Source organism: Anguilla anguilla, chromosome 4 (genome assembly GCF_013347855.1).
Source record: "Anguilla anguilla isolate fAngAng1 chromosome 4, fAngAng1.pri, whole genome shotgun sequence".
Taxonomy (NCBI): Eukaryota; Metazoa; Chordata; class Actinopteri; order Anguilliformes; family Anguillidae; genus Anguilla; species Anguilla anguilla.
This window is the reverse complement of record NC_049204.1, coordinates 23,063,305-23,087,248: the sequence shown is the minus strand read 5'-3', so window position 1 is coordinate 23,087,248 and position 23,944 is coordinate 23,063,305. Positions and strand designations below refer to the sequence as shown.

Here is a 23,944-nt window from a genome sequence, read left to right as displayed (position 1 = left end):
TGTTCAGCAGGGAGGGGATCTGGGGGAGATAGCGTGAACCTTCACACGCATTATGCTCTCCCAGTGAAACTCCTCGCTGTCAGGTGAAAAGAAGCGGCTGGCGACTCCACATGCATCGGAGGCTGACATGTGGTAGTCTACACCCTCCCCAGACCGACAGAGGATAGCGCATTGACCAGGACTGTGATACACACGGGGAATTGGTATAACGACTAAATTGGGGAGAAAATGGTAACAACAACAACAAAAAAAGTCAGAGAAAGGATCAACATTGATTGAATCCAGGCCATTGTGTAGACATGCAAAATTCAATATGACAGACTTCTAATGTATAATCACATCATTAAATTTAATTAACTAATCAATCACAGTTCATTGGTACAATGACTCCCATACAGTCAATTTTATTTTAAAAGATTCATGGGATTACTTTCCTATTGGAAAAAAATAAGGGCATTGTTCATGGATTCTCAAATGCTACGTTGAAGGTAAACATTTATCCTTACATACAAGTCATTTAAATCATTTTGAAAACTATGTTCCCAAACCATTGAAAACAAATATCCAACATTCTAACAAAACAAGAAAGTGCAAATACTTTTAATGAACAACCATAAATGAGGAATAAAACAACGCATAACTTGTTGTTTAAGCAAATACATACAATGCATGCTGAGAGACAGTTGTTAAAGAGTCAAAACATTTTTAGCACTCTTCAAAAATGCAACCGCCTTACTTCAGCCATCCATTATCTATACCCACTTATTCCTGGTCAGGGTCGCGGGCGGTGCTAGAGCCTATCCCAGAATGCACTGGGCGAGAGGCAGGAGCTTTGCACTCACTTTTGAATGTAAAGTCAGATGATCAGTCCACATGACATGAATGAATAAAACAGAAACTGTATATATTAATAAACCAAGTTAGTCAATTCTGTTAGGACAACACAAATATGTACATTATATTACAGCACTTTGTGGCTTGTGAGCCACCATGTTTTCTATGCAACAGAGAGAACTATATTCTACGCAATACAAAGATCCAGGGCAGTGCAGCTATATTTGTAAACAAGAGTCTCTTATTGTTATGGGCATTCTTGACCCCTTGGTCCAGGTCCACAGACTTTTCAAATAAATAAATAAATAAAAACAAACATTAAGTCTGCTGTATTGTAGGTTTGATTCCCAACTGAGGCACAGCCATTGTACCACTGAGAAAGGTACTTAACCTGAATTGCTTAGGCAAATATCATGTTATACAAATAGGAAATATGTAAAATGCAGGTTTTCACCCCTAACAAAATATACAAAATAACACCATGTAATTACATAATGTTCAGCAGGCAGTTCCTCCAGAAAACAGTGTAAGTATATCTGGGTCTCTGCCTTTTCTATATGTAATGCCAACTCTTCCTGAATCCCATTGACAGTTCACACCATTAAGACGAGTGCAACACAGAACAGACTGGAAATATCGTATGTTTTACATGAGCAGATTGATAGATAAGTGCCAATAATGAAATTATCAGTCATGTGCCACTTATCAGTCTTCAGAGAGCAGTCTGTGCAAATGATCCATCCGCCGCCTCAGAACCTGCCGGAAATCCTCCTAAAAGGTAAAAGCACGAGGTAAATACAAAATGACTAACATTCAAAATTGAAAATAACTGTATTAATGTTCCAATGAAAATATGATAATTTTATAATCACCACATCGATTAAAGAAAGTGTATACTAGATCTTATTAACAACGTAAAAAAAGACCATGATCACACTCTGACTATACCAATATAAAGGTTTTTTAATGTAACAGCAGACCTGACATGGAAAGAGAAGTGTAGCCAGTGGGTTATATCTGGGTAAAATAATCCCACGTTCACGCATAACAGTATGGTTTGAGCCATTTGAGCCTCTGGCACCAAAGTGTGAGTGTTTAACCAACCAACAGGCAATGCTGTAACCATGTTGGGATAATTATGCAGAAATAATTCCTGTTACACCTTAAAGTAGTTTTAAGTTCTAACATGTTCATATTTTTGAGACATTTCTGATATCACACAAGGTATACCTTTTATAGTACTAATACATGTGTGAACACTTTTTTTGTTTTATTTCTTGTCATATGAAAGCTCAATAATGTAAGGCACCACAATCAGCTTAATAAAATTGAATGCATCATCTAAAAAATTATTTGCTTGTGAAAAAGCAAATAATACTGCAATGCAATAACAAAGGAAAACATGGCTTTTTCGAGTTTCTGAGTTGCTCAACTTGTGCAGATGATAGTAGTGTCCAATGTCCAACTAGCTTTCTATAAATTATTCATGTTGGCAAACTGGCTATATTATTGGAACATTATATTAACCTCTGGCCTTTAACTATATGCTTCACTAAGACAACTGAATTGAGGCAACCATGTCTCTAAGGTGCTCAACATTAAAAGAGACCCTAGGAACAAGGCAGCCTACTATACATCTCTAATAATAATAACAGCTGACAAAGAACATCAAGGCTCCAAAGCAATGTTAACCTACTGTTTCGGACAGTTTCTCAAGATAAGGAATGAGCTTCTGCAGTTCATCGTCTTCTCTGTCTCCAGCCCAACTCTTGATGGGGATCATATTCATCAGCTGGAAGAGAACATTAAAACAAAGGTAAAATTGGACTCTTAATTTTTTTTGCAAACCAGCATCCTTATCAGCATGTGTCCTGTGTGAAAATACATTGAATGCCATGTGAACCAAGACCATATTGTATCAAGACCGCACAGGGTGTACAGGCTTACATGGTAAGGGAAGGCGTGGGGAGCATTGTCCAGAACCACTGTTTTGGACAGGTCTCTTTCCAGCACATCCAGGTCCTTGATGTAGTGGCCAAAAACACAGGCACAGTCTTCCTGGTACAAACGATGTCTTCAGACAGAACAGGGGAGGTTTAGAAGGTTAAGGTATGGCACAGTGCCCACTGTATAATACTCATAGCCATTGTTATCGACCACTTATTATTTTACTCCCAATTCGACATGCCACCCTTGGTACTCTCAGCAGTCAGCTGTTATTTCAGTCCCTTGTGAATCAACATCTCAGTGATTTTCACCAACATCCAAGGTTCCATACCTTATAGGCTGGAAATAGCAAAATTACAGTAGCCTTATTGGCTCAATCCTTTTGCTTGAAAGGTAGTTAGAAAAATGCTTGTCTATTCAAATGTATGTAAATTATACATCTTTTCTTTCTAAATGAGTTTCCTTCACATCCTTTGTTCGAAAAAGGGTGGACCATGAATTGAAAATTGATGTTCCATGTGCTTTTGACTCAAGTAAGAAGTGATCCAAGTGGACGGAAAAATGTTCTCACCGAAAAAGCTTTTTCTGAGGATCCAGCGTCTCCAAGATCTTCTCAGCATATTCTTTCTTGGCAGAAGTATAAACAAACATCTGAAAAATACAGGTTGACCGAGAATGAAACCCATCAAGCCAAACCACAATTGCATGCAGAGGTGACATCTCAAAGCAATGCAGGTCAGTGTGAGCTTATGTGAGCTTAAAGGGCAGAGAGGATGGTTCTGTGAACACGTACATCCCAGGGAAACTGATTGGCTGCACACATCGACATTTTTTCACATCAGCCTGAAAGAGCTACTGACATGCCTTGAGTCTGACTCCAAAAAACTGTTTTATGTATAAATACTGCACTCATTGACTTTTTCCAGGACAGGGTAATTTGAAACTTAAATTAGATATGATATTAGATATATAACTAAGATTGATTGTCTTCAAGACAAATGTTTCAACAAAACTCTCCCCTAAAGCTGAATTTCCAACGTTTATAATAATAATATATAATTAAAGCCGCAAGCGGCGTTGGAAGGGGTCCAAGCAGTGGCAGCATCGCGCCCCCTATGGAGCGATTTTAAAATGGCTTTGTCCTCACGATCATATGCCTTCACCCAACATATCTACTGAATATCATGATGATCGTATGATATATTGATGACTTATGGCCAATTTTGAGCTAAGAGACGCTGTCGGATGACTTAGTAACGTCGCCATGGATGTGTCCTGGCCGCTTCCCGTCAAGGCCTTTAATATGTCGTAACACTTAGATGGCATGTCATAACACTTAGATGGTCCGGCGTGCATGCACAGCTGCAGTGTTTCTGCGCCGCAACTAAAAAAGGCGTCACACTAGTGTTGTCACGATATCGAAATTTTGACTTTGATACTGATACCAGGTTTAGTATTACGATACTCAATACTGAAATGATACTTGAAACTTAAACGGTGCTAATTCGATACTCGGTACCTAACGATACTGTAATTACCTTAATAGATCAGAAACGTAATGTCCACAAGGGTTGACCTCATTTTCTAATTCATGGTTTATTAACAACCTGGTTGATTAACAACCTGTAAGTTGACTCTTCAACATATTAATATGCATAGGCCTATAGTGTTGCAACACTGAACAATAGAAAAATATGTTAAATATATTTCAAAAATTAAACAGTTGTAAAGTAAATAATCTTTAAAACAGGTCTTTCACCTTTAAATAGATTTAAAAACAGCATATTTTAATAACAATAAAGCATCTCTCTATAATAAAATATTTCCAAATTGGAACACCTATTGCTACTGAAGTGAACTGAGTCAAAGCTTGCGCTGTATGAGGGAAGTGAATGCACAAGCGCAGGTCACCTCACTTGGCAACCTTAGTTGCTACTGCCATCTAGCGAAGATTCTGACAAACTACACTTTTCATCCTCTAAATCAGTAATGCGGGAGACACATTTCCCTGGCTTTTACATTTGACGCAGAACTACCGAACTTTCGGAAAATTCAAATACAAAACCGTTTTTTTTTTTTTTTTTTTTAAGTACCGAGACAGTGCTGAAGTTTTTATATTCCGTGCAACACTACCTCAGACACATATTCCAATCCATTGCTCAGCTTAGCAGAGAATGCACATTTCAGAGCGCCACAGAGACAGATAGAATAATAACACATGAATGCACATTTCAAATAATAAATACGACATTGAGAGAAAACGGAAGAAAGACTGAATATCAACTCGCGAATTGCGTGCTGCTCGCAAAGAAGCCTACCGTTTAATTTATTTATTTAGACATTGGCAGATGAGAAGAGTTTCAGTAACGCTGACCTATAAAACGCTATTCCAAAAGCAAAATCAGACATGTTATACATCGTTAGAAAGCTTATAATCTCACCTACTGAATAAATGAACTGTCAATCAAGCCAAATTGGACTAAGAAGAACGACAACGCCGTACGCAACAGGTGTGGTATTACGCACAGCTATTTTTGAAAAAATCCGACATTTCACAAACGGATTATCCAAGACAATATATGGCCACTCATTCGCAAAAGGGACATCTCTACGCGTAAAACCAATGGTAAGATTGTATATATATTCAATGTGTAGTCCCAGATATTGACTGTAGAATGACGTGGTAATTAAAAAAAAAAAGTTAGTCTCGCTTATTGCGTCATTCAGTTAGCAGCGTTTTCACTGCTGTATTGGCATATTTTAGGGCTAATGTCGGGTTCATCTTGTTGCTACGGAATATTGCATTACATTACAGGCATTTGGCAGACGCTCTTATCAACAAAATGTACAACATTTGTAATGATGTACAACAAAATGTGTCTGATTAACACTAACACAGACAAGAACAGCAACAACGCAGTCCATGCACAAATACAAGCAATAGTTAAGACGAGTTAAGTCACCTACGAAACAACTACATAGTTACAACCCTAAACTTACAGTCAATTTAGAGATTAAATTGAGAATACGATTTCTCTCAGCATAATGACGGATTTAAAGACTAAACGAACTCACCCGATATTGTCTTCAAACGGACCGTATTATTTATCTAGACATTGGCAGACTACAGCATAAATTGCGTCTTTTGTTTATATTCAATATTAGTAATTGCAGCGAGAAACTGCAGCTCTAGGTCGTTATGTGATGGTAGCAACGGAACGAAGCGGACTATATATGTATTAGGCTACCGTTATTATTTCATTATACCAGCGGGTTTTCGCGCGTTTGCACAGAAACTCAGAACCCATAAATAAAATGGTTTAGCTGTTTCTCAGCATAATGACGGATTTAAAGAGTAAACGAACTCACCTGTTATTGTCTTCAAATGGATCCACGTCAAAGAAAAGTAACGATTCATCCTCTCAAAGCTTTACCGTAGCGTATTATTTATGTAGACATTGGCAGAGTACAGTATAAATTGCGTCTTTTGTGAATATTCAATGTTAGAAATTGCAGCGAGAAACTGCAGCTGTAGACACAAGATAGTCTGTTATGTTATGGTAGCAACGGAACGAAGCGGACTATGTATTACGTCATTGTTTTATTATACCAGCGTGTTTTCGCGCGTTTGCACAGAAACTCTAAAACTACCAATAAAATGGTTTAGCTTTTTCTCACCAAAATGACAGATTTAAAGACTTAACGAACTCACCCGATACTGTCTTCAAATGGATCCATGCCAAAGAAAAGTAATTATTCGTCCTCTCAGAAAGGTTTTACTGAAAAACTTTGGGTAGCCTATCCTAGCATGTACGCTAGGTGGCACTGTCAGACCGTGCTTTCACTGCTAAAAACTAGACCCTACGGTGTCGGATTACTTGCGTCGCCATGGTTGTCCCTTGCCGTAAAGAAGTTTACTCGATGTCGTAACCGTTTAGATTTGGAGCTCCAGCTTTTCCGCACCCCACCTAATGAAGAAGTCCAAATGGTGTGCAAACCATACGGCGGACATAGGTGCTCCCAATAGAAAAGTTGTAGAGCACAGTCAGATGCATCAGTCGATGAAGTTTTGTGTTGATCAGACTTACGATGTGGGAGTTATGACCTTTTAAAGTATGGTCCTTTGTTATAGCGCCACCATCAGGCCGACATAGGTGATTTTTAGTGCTTGAGTAGTGGGGGGCCATAGGAACCCACCTGCCAAATTTGGTTGCTCTAGGACTTATGGTTGCTGAGCCTCAGACATTTTAGCGGAGAAAGCTGCCACGCCTCAACGATACAGTTAAAATGGCGGGAAAACAATATGGCGGACACGGGTAGTCCCAATGGCAAAAGTATAGAGCACGTTCAGAGGCATATATCTATAAAGTTGTGTGTTGATCTAACTTATGGTGTGGGAGTTATGGCCTGTTACGCAAAACCCTTTGTTATAGCGCCACCATCTGGCCGACGTACGTGGTTTTTAGGGCCTGAGTAGTGGGGGCCCATAGGAACCGACCTGCCAAATTTGGTTGCTCCAGGACTTATGGTTGCTGAGCTTCAGACACTTTTAGCGGAGAAAAATAATAATAAGAATTAAAGCCGCAAGCGGCGTTGGGAGGGGTCCAAGCATTGGCACCATCGCGCCCCCTATGGAGCGATTTAAAAATGGCTTTGTCCTCATGATCATATGCCTTCACCCAACATATCTACTGAATATCATGATGATTGTATAAAATATTGATGACTTGCGGCCAATTTTGAGCTAAGAGACGCTGTCGGATGACTTAGTTACGTCGCTATGGATGTGTCCGGGCCGCTTCCCGTCAAGGCCTTTACTATGTCGTAACACTTAGATGGCATGTTGTAACAATTTGATGGTCCGGCGTGTATGCACAGCTGCAGCGTTTCTGCGCCGCAACTAAAAAAGGTGTCACACTAGTGTTGTCACGATACCAAAATTTTGACTTTGATAGTGATACCAGGTTTAGTATTACGATACTCAATACTGAAATGATATTTGAAACTTAAACGATGCTAATTAGATACTCGGTACCTAACGATACTGAAATTACCTTAATAGATCAGAAACATAATGTCCACAAGGGTGGACCTCATTTTCGAATTCATGGTTTATGAACAACCTGGTTCATTAACAACCTTTAAGTTGAAGCCTCTTCAACATATTAATATGCATAGGCCTATAGTGTTACAACACTGAACAATAGAAAAATGTTAAAAATATTTCAAAAATTAAACAGTTGTAAAGTAAATAATTTTTAAAACAGGTCTTTCACCTTTAAATAGATTGAAAAACAGCATATGTTAAAGGAGTACCATGGTGGTTGAACGTGACACTTCCCAGTTGTCTTCAGGCAACAACAAAACAAATGTGCATAATTTTTTTATTCTTCAGTCATTTCAATGTACTTTAAAACGTATTTTTCTAAGCCTAAATTTCCCACGATAAAAATTCACCCAAACCGTCTGGGCGTGGTAATGAGAACTGTCAGTTAGCTATGATTGACAGACCGTGCCCCGTTACCACAGCTACCCCCATGATATGCGCTCTCTTTGGGAGACTGAATTTTCACAAGCTAGCTAGCTTAGTAGGGCTAGTATATCAAGTATCGGTAGATAGCTAAGGTAAGGACGTTGACTTATATCCAATGATCATTTTTGATATCTAGCTAGCCAAGTTAAGATAAAAGCACAACTATAACGTCCTCATAAAAGCAAACTAGCAAGCTAACGTTATCGATAACATTGCCTTATGAAAGCAAACCTCCTAGCTAGCTAACGTTAGCTAGCTAGCTAAATGAATATAACCAGAAATAATCTAAAGGCACTCTAATTTAAGTGAACCTAACGTTAGTCAAATATTTGCATTGTCTGAACAGCAGGACGGTGTGTCCTGTCAGATTTCTTTACGGGGCGTGGAAATGGGAGTGGTTACTGTATTAATGACGTAGCAAAATGACAACTTTCTCAACCGGTTGAAAATAGGACGATGAATTTAAAACGCATATTTCTCCAAGAATACAGAACGGACATATTTAATACTTTGCTCATTGTGTTTCTTCAATGCCTCTTGTGCAAATAGCACATAAAACCGAGAAAGTGTGAAAATCACCATGGTACTCCTTTAATAACAATACAGCATCTATCTATAATAAAATATTTCCAAATTGGAACACCTATTGCTACTGAAGTGAACTGAGTCAAAGCTTGCGCTGTATCAGGGGAAGTGAATGCACAAGCGCAGGTCACCTCACTTGGCAACCTTAGTTGCTACTGCCATCTAGCGAAGATTCTGACAAACTACACTTTTCATCCTCTAAATCAGTAATGCGGGAGACACATTTCCCTGGCTTTTACATTTGACACAGAACTACCGAACATCGGGAAATTCAAATACGAAACCGTTTTTTTTTTTCTGTTTTTTTTTTTTTTTAAGTACCCAGAAAGTGCTGAAGTTTTGGCATACCTTGCAACACTACGTCAGACACATATTCCAATCCATTGCTCAGTTTAGCAGAGAATGCACATTTCAGAGCGCCACAGAGACAGATAGAATAATGACACTAAATGCACATTTCAAATAATAAAGACGACATAGAGAAAAAACGGAAGAAAGACTGAATATCAACTCGCGAATTGCGTGCTGCTCGCAGAGAAGCCTACCGTTTAATTTATTTATTTAGACATTGGCAGATGAGAAGAGTTTTAGTAACGCTGACCTATAAAACGCTATTCCAAAAGCAAAATCAGACATGTTATACATCGTTAGAAAGCTTATAATCTCACCTACTGAATAAATGAACTGTCAATCAAGCCAAATTGGACTAAGAAGAACGACAACGCCGTACGCAACAGGTGTGGTATTACGCACAGCTATTTTTGAGAAAATCCGACATTTCACAAACGGATTAACCAAGACAATATATGGCCACTCATTCGCAAAAGGGACATCTCTACGCGTAAAACCAATGGTAAGATTGTATATTTATTCAATGTGTAGTCCCAGATATTGACTGTAGAATGACGTGGTAATTTTTTAAAAAAAGTTAGTCTCGCTTATTTCGTCATTCAGTTAGCAGCGTTTTAACTGCTGTATTGGCATATTTTAGGGCTAATGTCGGGTTCATCTTGTTGCTACGGAATATTGCATTACATTACAGGCATTTGGCAGACGCTCTTATCCAGAGCGATGTACAACAAAATGTGTAACCATAACCAGGAACAAGTGTGTCGAAAACCCTAGAGGGCAGTAGCCTACCGTTCTAAGTGCAGGGAACAACCGCATTGTTCAACTTAAACCCTGTAGGTTACACTGATTAACACTAACGCAGGCAAGAACAGCAACAACGCAGTCCATGCACAAATACAAGCAATAGTTAAGACGAGTTAAGTCACCTACGAAACAACTACATAGTTACAACCCTAAGCTTACAGTCAATTTAGAGATTAAATTGAGAATACGATTTCTCTCAGCATAATGACGGATTTACAGACTAAACGAACTCACCCGATATTGTCTTCAAACGGACCGTATTATTTATCTAGACATTGGCAGACTACAGCATAAATTGCGTCTTTTGTATATATTCAATATTAGTAATTGCAGCGAGAAACTGCAGCTCTAGGTCGTTATGTTATGGTAGCAACGGAACGAAGCGGACTATATATGTATTAGGCTACCGTTATTATTTCATTATACCAGCGTATTTTCGCGCGTTTGCACAGAAACTCAGAACCCATAAATACAATGGTTTAGCTGTTTCTCAGCATAATGACGGATTTAAAGACTGAACGAACTCATCCGATATTGTCTTCAAATGCATCCATGCCAAAGAAAAGTAATGATTCATCCTCTCAAAGCTTTACCGTAGCGTATTATTTATTTAGACATTGGCAAAGTACAGCATAAATTGCGTCTTTTGTGAATATTCAATGTTTGAAATTGCAGCGAGAACTGCAGCTGTAGACATAAGATAGTCTGTTATGTTATGGTAGCAACGGAACGAAGCGGACTATATATGTATTACCGTCATTGTTTTATTATACCAGCGTGTTTTCGCGCGTGTGCACAGAAACTCAGAACCTATCAATAAAATGGTTTAACTATTTCTCAGCATAATGACAGATTCAAAGACTAAACGAACTCACCCGATACTGTCTTCAAATGGATCCATGCCAAAGAAAAGTCATTATTCATCCTCTCAGAAAGCTTTTACTGAAAAACTTTTGGTCGCCTATCTCCTAGCATGCACGCTAGGTGGCAGTGTAAGACCATCTTTTCACTGATAAAAACTAGGCCCTACGGTGTCGGATTGCTTGCGTCGCCATGGTTGTCGCTTGCCGTAAAGAAGTTTACTCGATGTCGTAATCGTTTGGATTTGGAGCTCCAGCTTTTCCGCACCCCACCTAATGAAAAAGTCCAAATGGTGTGCAAACCATATGGCGGACATAGGTGCTCCCAATATGAAAGTTGTAGAGCACATTCAGATGCATCAGTCGATGAAGTTTTGTGTTGATCTGACTTACGGTGTGGGAGTTATGACCTTTTAAAGTATGATCCTTTGTTATAGCGCCACCATCTGGCCGACATAGGTGTTTTTTAGTGCCTGGCTAGTAGGGTGCCATAGGAACCCACCTACCAAAGTTGGTTGGTCTACAACTTATGGTTGCTGAGCCTCAGACATTTTAGCGGAGAAAACTGCCACGCCCCAACTAAAAAGTCTAAATGGCGGGCAAACAATATGGTGGACACAGGTGGTCCCAATGGCAAAGGTATAGAGCACGTTCACATGCATATGTTGATGAAGTTTTGTGTTGATCGGACTTATGGTGTGGGAGTTATGGCCTTTTACGCAAAACCCTTTGTTATAGCGCCACCATCTGGCCGACGTACGTGATTTTTAGTACCTGAGTAGTGGGGGCACATAGAAACCCACCTGCCAAATTTGGTTGCTCCAGGACTTATGGTCGCTGAGCCTCAGACACTTTTAGCGGAGAAAAATAATAAGAATAATTAAAGCCGCAAGCGGCGTTGGAAGGGGTCCAAGCATTGGCAGCATCGCGCCCCCTGTGGAGCGATTTTAAAATGGCTGTGTCCTCATGGTCATACGCCTTCACCCAACATATGTACTGAATATTGTGATGATCGTATAAATAATAGATGACTTATGGCCAATTTTGTGCTAAGAGACGCTGGCTGATGACTTAGTTGCGTCGCCATGGATGTGTCCTGACAGCTTCCCGTCAAGGCCTTGACTATGTCGTAACATTTAGATGGCATGTCGTAACACTTAGATGGCCGAGCGTGTATGTACAGCTGCAGCGCTTCCCTGCCGCAACTAAAAAAAGCGCCACACTAGTGTTGTCACGATACCAAAAATTTGACTTTGATACCGATACCAGGTTTAGTATCACGATACTCGATACTGATAAAGTACTCGGTACCTAACGATACTGAAATTACCTTAATAGGTCAGGAACGTAATGTCCACAAGGGCTGACCTCATTTTCAAATTCATGGTTTATGAACAACCTGGTTCATGAACAACCTTTAAGTTGAAGCCTCTGCAACATATGAATATGCATAGGCCTATAGTGTTACAACACTGAACAACGGAGAAATATGTTAAATATATTTCTGAAATTGAACAGTTGTAAACTAAATAATCTTAAAAACAGGTCTTTCACCTTTAAATAGATTTAAAAACAGCATATTGTAATAACAATACAGCATCTATCTATAATAAAATATTTCCAAATTGGAACACCTATTGCTACTGAAGTGAACTGAGTCAAAACTTGCGCTGTATCAGGGAAGAGAATGCACAAGCGCAGGTCACCTCACTTGGCAACCTTAGTTGCTACTGCCATCTAGCGAAGATTCTGACAAACTACGCTTTTCATCCTCTAAATCAGTAATGCGGGAAACACATTTCCCTGGCTTTTCCATTTGACGCAGAACTACCGAACGTCGGAAAATTCAAATACGAAACCGTTTTTTTTTTTTTTTTTAAGTACCGAGAAAGTGCTGAAGTTTTGGTATACCGTGCAACACTACCTCAGACAAATATTCCAATCCATTGCTCAGTTTAGCAGAGAATGCACATTTCAGAGCGCCACAGAGACAGATAGAATAATAACACATGAATGCACATTTCAAATAATAAATACGACATTGAGAAAAAACGGAAGAAAGACTGAATATCAACTCGCGAATTGCGTGCTGCTCGCAAAGAAGCCTACCGTTTAATTTATTTATTTAGACATTGGCAGATGAGATGAGTTTTAGTAACGCTGACCTATAAAACGCTATTCCAAAAGAAAAATCAGACATGTTATACATCGTTAGAAAGCTTATAATCTCACCTACTGAATAAATGAACTGTCAATCAAGCCAAATTGGACTAAGAAGAACGACAACGCCGTACGCAACAGGTGTGGTATTACGCACAGCTATTTTAGAAAAAATCCGACATTTCACAAACGGATTATCCAAGACAATATATGGCCACTCATTCGCAAAAGGGACATCTCTACGCGTAAAACCAATGGTAAGATTGTATATTTATTCAATGTGTAGTCCCAGATATTGACTGTAGAATGACGTGGTAATTTTTTAAAAAAAGTTAGTCTCGCTTATTTCGTCATTCAGTTAGCAGCGTTTTCACTGCTGTATTGGCATATTTTAGGGCTAATGTCGGGTTCATCTTGTTGCTACGGAATAGTGCATTACATTACAGGCATTTGGCAGACGCTCTTATCCACAGCGATGTACAACAAAATGTATAACCATAACCAGGAACAAGTGTGTCGAAAACCCTAGAGGGCAGTAGCCTACCGTTCTAAGTGCAGGGAACAACCGCATTGTTCAATTTAAACCCTGTAGGTTACACTGATTAACACTAACACAGACAAGAACAGCAACAACGCAGTCCATGCACAAATACAAGCAATAGTTAAGACGAGTTAAGTCACCTACGAAACAACTACATAGTTACAACCCTAAACTTACAGTCAATTTAGAGATTAAATTGAGAAAACGATTTCTCTCAGCATAATGACGGATTTAAAGACTAAACGAACTCACCCGATATTGTCTTCAAACGGACCGTATTATTTATCTAGACATTGGCAGACTACAGCATAAATTGCGTCTTTTGTTTATATTCAATATTAGTAATTGCAGCGAGAAACTGCAGCTCTAGGTCGTTATGTTATGGTAGCAACGGAACGAAGCGGATATGTATTAGGCTACCGTCATTGTTTCATTATACCAGCGTGTTTTCGCGCGTTTGCACAGAAACTCAGAACCTAAAGAATTATTTTTTAAAAAATTATAAAAATTAAACGAACTCTCGGTCACTGTCTTCCAATGCTTCCCGATGGTCAGACCGTCCCCGCACTGATAAAAACAAGACCCTACGGCAATAGTTAAGACGAGTTAAGTCACCTACGAAACAACTACCTAGTTACAACCCTAAACTTACAGTCGATTTAGAGATTAAATTGAGGATACGATTTACAGCATAAATTGCGTCTTTTGTTTATATTCAATATTAGTAAATGCAGCGAGAAACTGCAGCTGTAGGTCATTATGTTATGATAGCAACGGAACGAAGCGGACAATATATGTATTAGGCTACCGTCATTGTTTCATTAGACCAGCGTGTTTTCGCGCGTTTTCACAGAAACTCACAACCAATAAATAAAATGGTTTAGCTGTTTCTCAGCATAATGACAGATTCAAAGACTAAACGAACTCACCCGATACTGACTTCAAATGGATCCATGCCAAATAAAAGTAATTATTCATCCTCTGAGAAAGCTTTTACTAAGAAACTTTGGGTAGCCGATCTTAGCATGCACGCTAGGTGGCAGTGTCAGACCGTGCTTTCACTGATAAAAACTAGCGTCGCCATGGTTGTCGCTTGCCGTAAAGAAGTTTACTCGATGTCGTAACCGTTTAGATTTGGAGCTCCAGCTCTTCCGCACCCCACCTAATAGAAACGGCCAAATGGCGGGCAAACCATATGGCGGACATAGGTGGTCCCAAAAGCAAAGTTGTAGAGCACATTCAGATGCATCGGTCGATGAAGTTTTGTGTTGATCAGACTTACGGTGTGGGAGTTATGACCTTTTAAAGTATGACCCTTTGTTATAGCGCCACCATCTGGGCGACATGGATGATTTTTAGTGCTTGAGTAGTGGGGGGCCATAGGAACCCACCTGCCAAATTTGGTTGCTCTAGGACTTATGGTTGCTGAGCCTCAGACATTTTAGCGGAGAAAACTGCCACGCCCCAACTAAAAAGTCAAAATGGCGGCCAAACAATATGGCGGACACAGGTGGTCCCAATGGCAAAGGTATAGAGCATGTTCACATGCGTATGTTGATGAAGTTTTCTGTTGATCGGACTTATGGTGTGGGAGTTATGGCCTTTTACGCGTTACCCTTTGTTATAGCGCCACCATCTGGCTGACGTACGTGCTTTTTAGTGCCTGAGTAGTGGGGGGCCATAGGAACCCACCTGCCAAATTTGGTTGCTCCAAGACTTATGGGTGCTGAGCCTCAGACACTTTTAGCGGAGAAAAATAATAATAATAATAAGAATAATAATCCTAACAGATACAATAGGGTTCCACCAGCTTCGCTGCTTGGACCCCTAATTAAAGCCGCAAGCGGCGTTGGAAGGGGTCCAAGCATTGGCAGCATCGCGCCCCCTATGGAGCGATTTTAAAATGGCTTTGTCCTCATGATCATATGCCTTCACCCAACATATCTACTGAATATCATGATGATCGTATGAAATATTGATGACTTATGGCCAATTTTGAGCTAAGAGACGCTGTCGGATGACTTAGTTACGTCGCCATGGATGTGTCCTGGCCGCTTCCCGTCAAGGCCTTTACTATGTCGTAACACTTAGATGGCATGTCGTAACACTTAGATGGTCCGGTGTGCATGCACAGCTGCAGTGTTTCTGCGCCGCAACTAAAAACTAGTGTTGTCACGATACCGAAATTTTGACTTTGATACTGATACCAGGTTTAGTATTACGATACTCAATACTGAAATGATACTTGAAACTTAAACGGTGCTAATTCGATACTCGGTATCTAACAATACTGAAATTACCTTAATAGATCAGAAACGTAATGTCCACAAGGGTTGACCTCATTTTCTAAGTCATGGTTTATTAACAGCCTGGTTCATTAACAACCTTTAAGTTGAAGCCTCTGCAACATATGAATATGCATAGGCCTATAGTGTTACAACACTGAACAATGGAGAAATATGTTAAATATATTTCAGAAATTAAACAGTTGTAAACTAAATAATCTTTAAAACAGGTCTTTCACCTTTAAATAGATTTAAAAACAGCATATTGTAATAACAATACAGCATCTATCTATAATAAAATATTTCCAAATTGGAACACCTATTGCTACTGAAGTGAACTGAGTGAAAGCTTGCGCTGTATCAGGGAAGTGAATGCACAAGCGCAGGTCACCTCACTTGGCAACCTTAGTTGCTACTGGCATCTAGCGAAGATTCTGACAAACTACACTTTTCATCCTCTAAATCAGTAATGCGGGAGACACATTTCCCTGGCTTTTACATTTGACTCAGAACTACCGAACGTCGGAAAATTCAAATACGAAACCGTTTTTTTTTTTTTTTTTTAAGTACCGAGAAAGTGCTGAAGTTTTGGTATACCGTGCAACACTACGTCAGACACATATTCCAATCCATTGCTCAGTTTAGCAGAGAATGCACATTTCAGAGCGCCACAGAGACAGATAAAATAATAACACATGAATGCACATTTCAAAAAATAAATACGACATTGAGAAAAAACGGAAATAAAAGACCTAATATCAACTCGCCATCTGTGTGCTTCGCGCAAAGTAGCCTACCGTTTTATTTATTTAGACATTGGTGGATAAGAAAAATTTGGTTACTCTGACCTATAAAACGCTATCCCAAAAGCGAAATCAGACATGTTATACATCATTAGAAAGCTTGTACTCTCACCTACTGAATAAATGAACTGTCAATGGAGCCAAATTGCAAGAAAAACGGCGACAACGCCGTAAGCAACATGAATCACAAACGGATTGTCCAAGACAATATATGACCACTCAGTCGCAAAAGGGACATCTCTACGCATAAAACCAATGGTAAGATTGTATATTTATTCAATGTTTAGTCCCAGATATTGACTGTAGAATGACATGGTATAATGTAGAAAAACAAAATTGTCTCGTTTATTTCGTTATTCAGTGAGCAGCGTTTTCACTGCTGTACTGGCCTATTTCAGGGCTAACGCCGGGTTCATCTTGTTGCTACGGAATATTGCATTACATTACAGGCATTTGGCAGAAGCACTTATCCAGAGCGATGTACAACAAAATGTATAACCATAACCAGGAACAAGTGTGTCGAAAACCCTAGAGGGCAGTAGCCTACCGTTCTAAGTGCAGGGAACAACCGCATTGTTCAACTTAAACCCTGTAGGTTACACTGATTAACACTAACACAGACAAGAACAGCAACAACGCAGTCCATGCACAAATACAAGCAATAGTTAAGACGAGTTAAGTCACCTACGAAACAACTACATAGTTACAACCCTAAGCTTACAGTCAATTTAGAGATTAAATTGAGAATACGATTTCTCTCAGCATAATGACGGATTTAAAGACTAAACGAACTCACCCGATATTGTCTTCAAATGGACCGTATTATTTATCTAGACATTGGCAGACTACAGCATAAATTGCGTCTTTTGTTTATATTCAATATTAGTAATTGCAGCGAGAAACTGCAGCTCTAGGTCGTTATGTTATGTTAGCAACGGAACGAAGCGGACTATATATGTATTAGGCTACCGTTATTATTTCATTATACCAGCGTGTTTTCGCGCGTTTGCACAGAAACTCAGAACCTATCAATGAAATGGTTTAGCTGTTTCTCAGCATAATGACGGATTTAAAGACTAAACGAACCCACCCGATATTGTCTTCAAACGGACCGTATTATTTATGTAGACATTGGCAGACTACAGCATAAATTGCGTCTTTTGTTTATATTCAATATTAGTAATTGCAGCGAGAAACTGCAGCTCTAGGTCGTTATGTGATGGTAGCAACGGAACGAAGCGGACAATATATGTATTAGGCTACCGTCATTGTTTCATTAGACCAGCGTGTTTTCGCGCGTTTGCACAGAAACTCAAAAACTACCAATAAAATGGTTTAGCTTTTTCTCAGCATAATGACAGATTTAAAGACTTAACGAACTCACCCGATACTGTCTTCAAATGGATCCATGCCAAAGAAAAGTAATTATTCGTCCTCTCAGAAAGGTTTTACTGAAAAACTTTGGGTAGCCTATCCTAGCATGCACGCTAGGTGGAACTGTCAGACCGTGCTTTCACTGCTAAAAACTAGACCTACGGTGTCGGATTACTTGCGTCGCCATGGTTGTCGCTTGCCGTAAAGAAGTTTACTCGATGTCGTAATCGTTTAGATTTGGAGCTCCAGCTTTTCCGCACCCCACCTAATGAAAAAGTCCAAATGGTGTGCAAACCATATGGCGGACATAGGTGCTCCCAATAGGAAAGTTGGAGAGCACATTCAGATGCATCAGTCGATGAAGTTTTGTGTTGATCAGACTTACGGTGTGGGAGTTATGGCCTTTTAAAGTATGACCCTCGTGTTATAGCGCCACCATCTGGCCGACATAGGTGATTTTTAGTGCCTGGGTAGTGGGGGGCCATAGGAACCCACCTGCCAAATTTGGTTGGTCTACAACTTATGGTTGCTGAGCCTCAGACATTTTAGCGGAGAAAACTGCCACGCCCCAACTAAAAAGTCTAAATGGCGGGCAAACAATATGGCAGACATAGGTGGGGCCAATGGCAAAGTTGTAGAGCACGTTCAGATACATATGTCGATGAAGTTTTGTGTTGATCTAACTTATGGTGTGGGAGTTATGGCCTTGTGCGCGTTACCCTTTGTTATAGCGCCACCATCTGGCTGACATACGTGATTTTTAGTGCCTGAGTAGTGGGAGACCATAGGAACCCACCTGCCAAATGTGGTTCCTCTAGGACGTATGGTTGCTGAGCCTCAGACACTTTTAGCGGAGAAAAATAATAATAAGAATAATAATCCTAACAGATACAATAGGGTTCCACCAGCTTCGCTGCTTGGACCCCTAATAATCCTAACAGATACAATAGGGTTCCACCAGCTTCGCTGCTTGGACCCCTAATAATCCTAACAGATACAATAGGGTTCCACCAGCTTCGCTGCTTGGACCCCTAATAATAAAGCAAAACAGGAACAAAACAAAGCCAAAAGGTATTGCTTAAGGAAAGTTGCAAGAAATGTTATTTTGTGGCAACTGTCATACTCACATTCTGACAAAAAAAAAACATAAATAAATAATAATAATAATAATAATGAATAGAATTTCCAAGAAATTAATGAGAAAGAAACTTACTTCAAAGATTTTTGACATTCTTTGCAAAAACTCTTTAACATGAGGCCTCAGAACCATGAAGACCTAGAAGAAAAAGATTACCGATTCATTCCTGATCACTGCAGGCAGTTTAAGAAAGTGAAGTCATTTGGCAAAGATTAGCTAACATGCTACATTTCAGTTGAAAAAGGAAATCGGCCAGTTACAGAGGCAAGAGGGCTACCAACTGGTGCAGATAAATCCTTTCAAAAGGTATGTTAAACATTCCTGCTTTTGGATTGTAATAAAAATGCCCGGTAATGAATTATTGTCCCAGACATTAAATCTGTGATAAAACAGAAGACAAACAAAAACTTGTATAAAACAGCTTATTACACATTGGTACTATTTGACATGTACAGTATTGTATTATTAATAAACATGGCAATAATCAGTAGCTCCCCAAGTAACAAAAATTGACATATATGACAGAGGCCTTATGTTGATTACATATTAATTTGTGACATTTAACAACTTGCTACAGTTAGTTGAGTATTTTGAGTAAGACAACAGTTTTTATTCTTTCGGCAAATCCATTTTCCAGTATATCCAATTTTCAAAGCATACATAAAAACTGTCTTTACTACAGAGACAGGTCTGCCGCTGGTCTTAAACTGGCCTTTCCCATCTTCTTGGAACTATGACAGAAATGATTAGGCTAGCTCACCAAACTAAAGACCACAGCTCCTCGATAAGACAATTTATTGAAATTTTATTCAGGCTCCAATAAGGGTGTAATGACTTTGCTTATCTAGGACCCTTGACATTGCTTCCAATAGCAGATCTTCATGTACGCACTCACACATCTAATCTCTGCAACATCAGAAAGATCCTCAACCTCAATTTGTTCTAACAATTTAATACTTTCTCGCTGTCAGCCATTTTATGTACAGTTTCTATGTACACCACCAGTTTCTATTTCAGTCATGTTTCTGGGAACCTGGTATGCTAACCTGGTCACCAATATTGCTTTAGAGAAACAGAGAAGCTTGTATGGCCTTACATACAGCACTACTTCTAAGAATATGTCTAGATGAGCACTACTAAACACATTCTTCTCTTCACTGCCACCTGCTGGTTGAGCACCTAAAATACTACCAAAAAAACAAACCCCTTTCTGTTCACCTAATTGCTTGTTAACTCAGAGAAAGCATTAACCTGGGGGGAAATTGAAACTCAAATAATGAAAATGTCACATAATGTAATAGGGAGGATGTTGTTTCACTCACTTTGTACTCATGATCCTGAAAATAGGTGTGGAAGGTGTGTTCTGCATTCTCAATCATGCTCAGAGAGCTGAACACTAGCGTCTCATCCTGCAGAGCATGTACAATAAATACAAATGACTCTTTTTTTTCACAGGCACAACATGCAAAAATACTTGTATATGAAAATATGTTTTTAAAAAATGTATCAGAAGTGCACTAAACAGTCAATAATAAACTATGCTTTGTTCAAGAAAACAATCCAGTCTTGTTCTCTGTCTAGTTTTACTATTGTCTAGAAATGACTTAATTCCAGCGCCCAAGTAAATAAATTTGGAGTTTAACAAAAAATATTTGTAAAGCAAGGAAATGAAAATAAAAATTCACCAGGTCCAAAACAAGTGTGGCTTGCGGGGTGGTCCTGGTCTTGACCGGGACATCCCGGGTACGAGGTTTCGATTGTTGAGACCGAGACTGAATGTTTTTGATGAAGCAGTACCTGAAAAGGCAAAGGAAAAAACAAGTGTGGGTCTAAAAATCAAATGGCAGCTGATCTCAAAAGATCGGATACGAAGTGACACAACACATCAAGACCACTGACAAATTATTCTTCAGCAAGACATTATAGAAGGCAATAGTCTTCACTCAGATGAAGAAAATAAAGTAATAGACCTATCCTGTTATTTTAGAGGTGGTTAAAAATATAATAAATTCTTTTAAAAATATATCATTACAAAAAAAAAATAACTACAATAGGGGCACTATGCACAACACTTACGGATTAAACACCTCGTCATCATCTTCCTCGTCTGCCAGAGGGCTTAAAGACTCATAACCAAAAATGCACTGTTCTGGACTCATTGGTTCATCCTCAGGGGATTTCACACCTTCAAAGAGAACACCCCACATAGTTATCATTATCCTTTCTTGAGTCAGAGACCTGTTTTCTCTTAGTGCTACTGAGGTGGGTGTCCACACCCAGGTCTACTATGTATGTTCTGCAAAACATTCTGTGGATTAATATACGACAACCTAGACACTAGGTTTTGGTGAAGAGAGTCAAACAGATACAGGAGCAACTGTTTAGAATCATGAGTATATTTTAACAATACATGCTAATTCCATCAAAACAACAGAAATACAAACATAGTAACTGTAGTTTTTTTGTGTTTCAATTAAGGTTAAGCACGAGGTAATGCACACAATGACCTTCAGGTCACTAACCATTGTCCACTGTTGACATCGGGAGGCATACAGTCGGGGTGAAGATGTTCCTTACTGCTGTATTAGTGTGGGAGTAGTCTCTCTCCATCCCAAAGCGCACACGGCGCTTCCGGCAGACAGGAGTCATGAACTCTAAATAGCCAAGATAAAGACAGGGGCACAAATACCTATCATTGCAATGAAATAACCAATTTACTAAATACAATGAATAACATGTCGAGGTCATCTACCTTCGTGGTCTCCATGCGTTGAAGCTCTTTTCCTCGTGCGGCCTTTACTGACGGTTGGGACACATTCCTCGTCAGAGTCCTGCGTAGTGCAGTCTGACACCATTTCCCCTTTGCCCTGGATAGATCAGGACATTACTGACCTGACACGTTTATTAATGGTATGGGATAAGCCACCCACCAGACAGATTTAACATAAGTCAATCAACGAATAAGCACCAATAACCTATATCGAGAACAGTCGATATAATTGTATGTAACGTTATAGTACCTAATATTTTATTCTGCAGAAATATTCCCTGTAACGTTGGCTATAATTTACATCACTATATTATAGCTTGCAATGTATCAGCATTTAGTTAACGTTACATTGTTAAGCCCCCAGGCTATGTAACCTACGTTGGCTGCAAACCCCCTGCATCCAGATATACATTTTAGCGAAAATAACGGCTAGCTCCATGTGTTGTGACCACAGACCGACTTAACCCCGATGTCATGCTACTACCTTAAAATGAGTGGCATTTAGTCTACAGTTACGGGGCAACACAGGCTCTCCAGCTTGCCTTCTTCATTATCACCAGAGTGCATATACCCCAGCTGACTTAAGTTGCTAGCTAGTCATAGGCAAAGCTTTTGGTTAACGTTCGTTTTTGACAACCTGACAAAGCTGTGTAATAAATATTATGTTACGGTAGCGCAGTGTCCAGATTTCAAATCCACGTTTTAGTGAATGGCTAGCTAGCTAGACGAGTAGTCGTACGTCTCGTTTGTATCACAGCAGAGTTTGATCACGTTAGCTAGCTCCCAACCTAGCTTCAGGTAATGTTAGTCAGCTCGCCAGCAACAACTCGGGCATTGACCACGCAGAATGATCACATTGTTTTAAGCAAAATGGTTACTGTTCTTCTATACTTCAAAGAAAACAACGGGAACGTAAGGGTTCACAAATGACAACACGCTTGTTCCTAGCTCACTAACCAGTGGCGACTGATAATAATACATAGACTAGCAATCTATCAGACAGCCAGCTACAATAACAGTAACTATAGATCTAGCCACATAGCAGCTAACGTTAGATAGCTAAATAATACATCGTATCGGTCGTAAGGGTAGCCGTCTGAGAGAGTCAAGTTAGCTAGCGCTAGTTCAATTTATTCTCACCGTTTCTATCTCTGCCACCGGCGGCGCTCTCGCGTAGGAGCAGCGTCGATGAAGGTTAGTTGGTGTTTTTGGTTCTTTCGGCACGTATGCAGAAATATTTCGGGATCGCAGTATCATCCTCTTGGGGATTACTGAACAGCTAGATGTCTAGCTCTACAGTACCAAATTACCCAACTAGACTGTAATCTGCGTTCAGCGATCGAGTACCACTGCGAGATACCACTAGCTTCATCTGATTGGACGAACTGCTTGTTTTGTTTAGCACCGTTCTCTCGCTTTCACTATGCGTCATTCATTTAAATCTACCGGGCTCTCTGCACCAATAACATCAGAGAAATCATATGAAGTGGGCGGCGCTACAGAATTCTCTGGTCCCCGTGATCCCGCAGTCACGTTGTACTACTCAGCACACTTTCACGGTTGCATGCATTCTAAAGTGGGTTAACACGCTGGCAGATGCGGTGCGTCAGAGAAAAAAAAAACATGCTGCACTATCAGACCTAAAGAAATTTCAGATCCTCTTACAAATTTATCCGACATACATTAAATAGGTCATTCAAGGAATCTTAAGGAAAACATAGCCAGGAATTTCTGTTGTGAAATAGACTACGTGGAACATTTTAAATATAGGCTATTATCTTGTCTGCTATACCTTGCAATGTGATTTTGTGTTTGCATTGGCATTTGTTTCATTCGAGTATGTTACATTCTGAAACAGTTTTTGTGTCCGTGAAATGGTCCAACCCTGGTGCTGTGGAGCATGAAGATTATTATGATCAATGGATGTGTTAAATTTAAACTGTTGAATTGTGCAAGGAA

General features: G+C 39.6%; 1 protein-coding gene across 2 annotated transcripts; it reads right to left on the bottom strand.

Moving 5' to 3' along the window:
- Positions 1–330: 330 nt before the first annotated feature.
- On the bottom strand, positions 331–23,401 carry LOC118224774 (CTD small phosphatase-like protein 2). Of its 2 annotated transcripts, none has more exons than XM_035412467.1 (11): positions 23,126–23,401; positions 21,968–22,082; positions 21,738–21,869; positions 21,292–21,400; positions 20,901–21,012; positions 20,538–20,624; positions 19,291–19,353; positions 3,353–3,432; positions 2,782–2,908; positions 2,531–2,626; positions 331–1,605 (listed from the first exon to the last, which is right to left on the bottom strand). In XM_035412467.1, the coding sequence occupies exons 1-11, from the start codon at positions 23,240–23,242 to the stop codon at positions 1,540–1,542; spliced, it is 1,104 nt and encodes a 367-aa protein (XP_035268358.1). In that variant the 5' UTR covers positions 23,243–23,401; the 3' UTR covers positions 331–1,539. The 2 variants fall into 2 exon arrangements, with proteins under 2 accessions (XP_035268358.1, XP_035268360.1); XM_035412469.1 differs by lacking the exon at positions 23,126–23,401 and adding an exon at positions 22,774–23,119.
- Between the last annotated feature and the right edge of the window lie 543 nt (positions 23,402–23,944).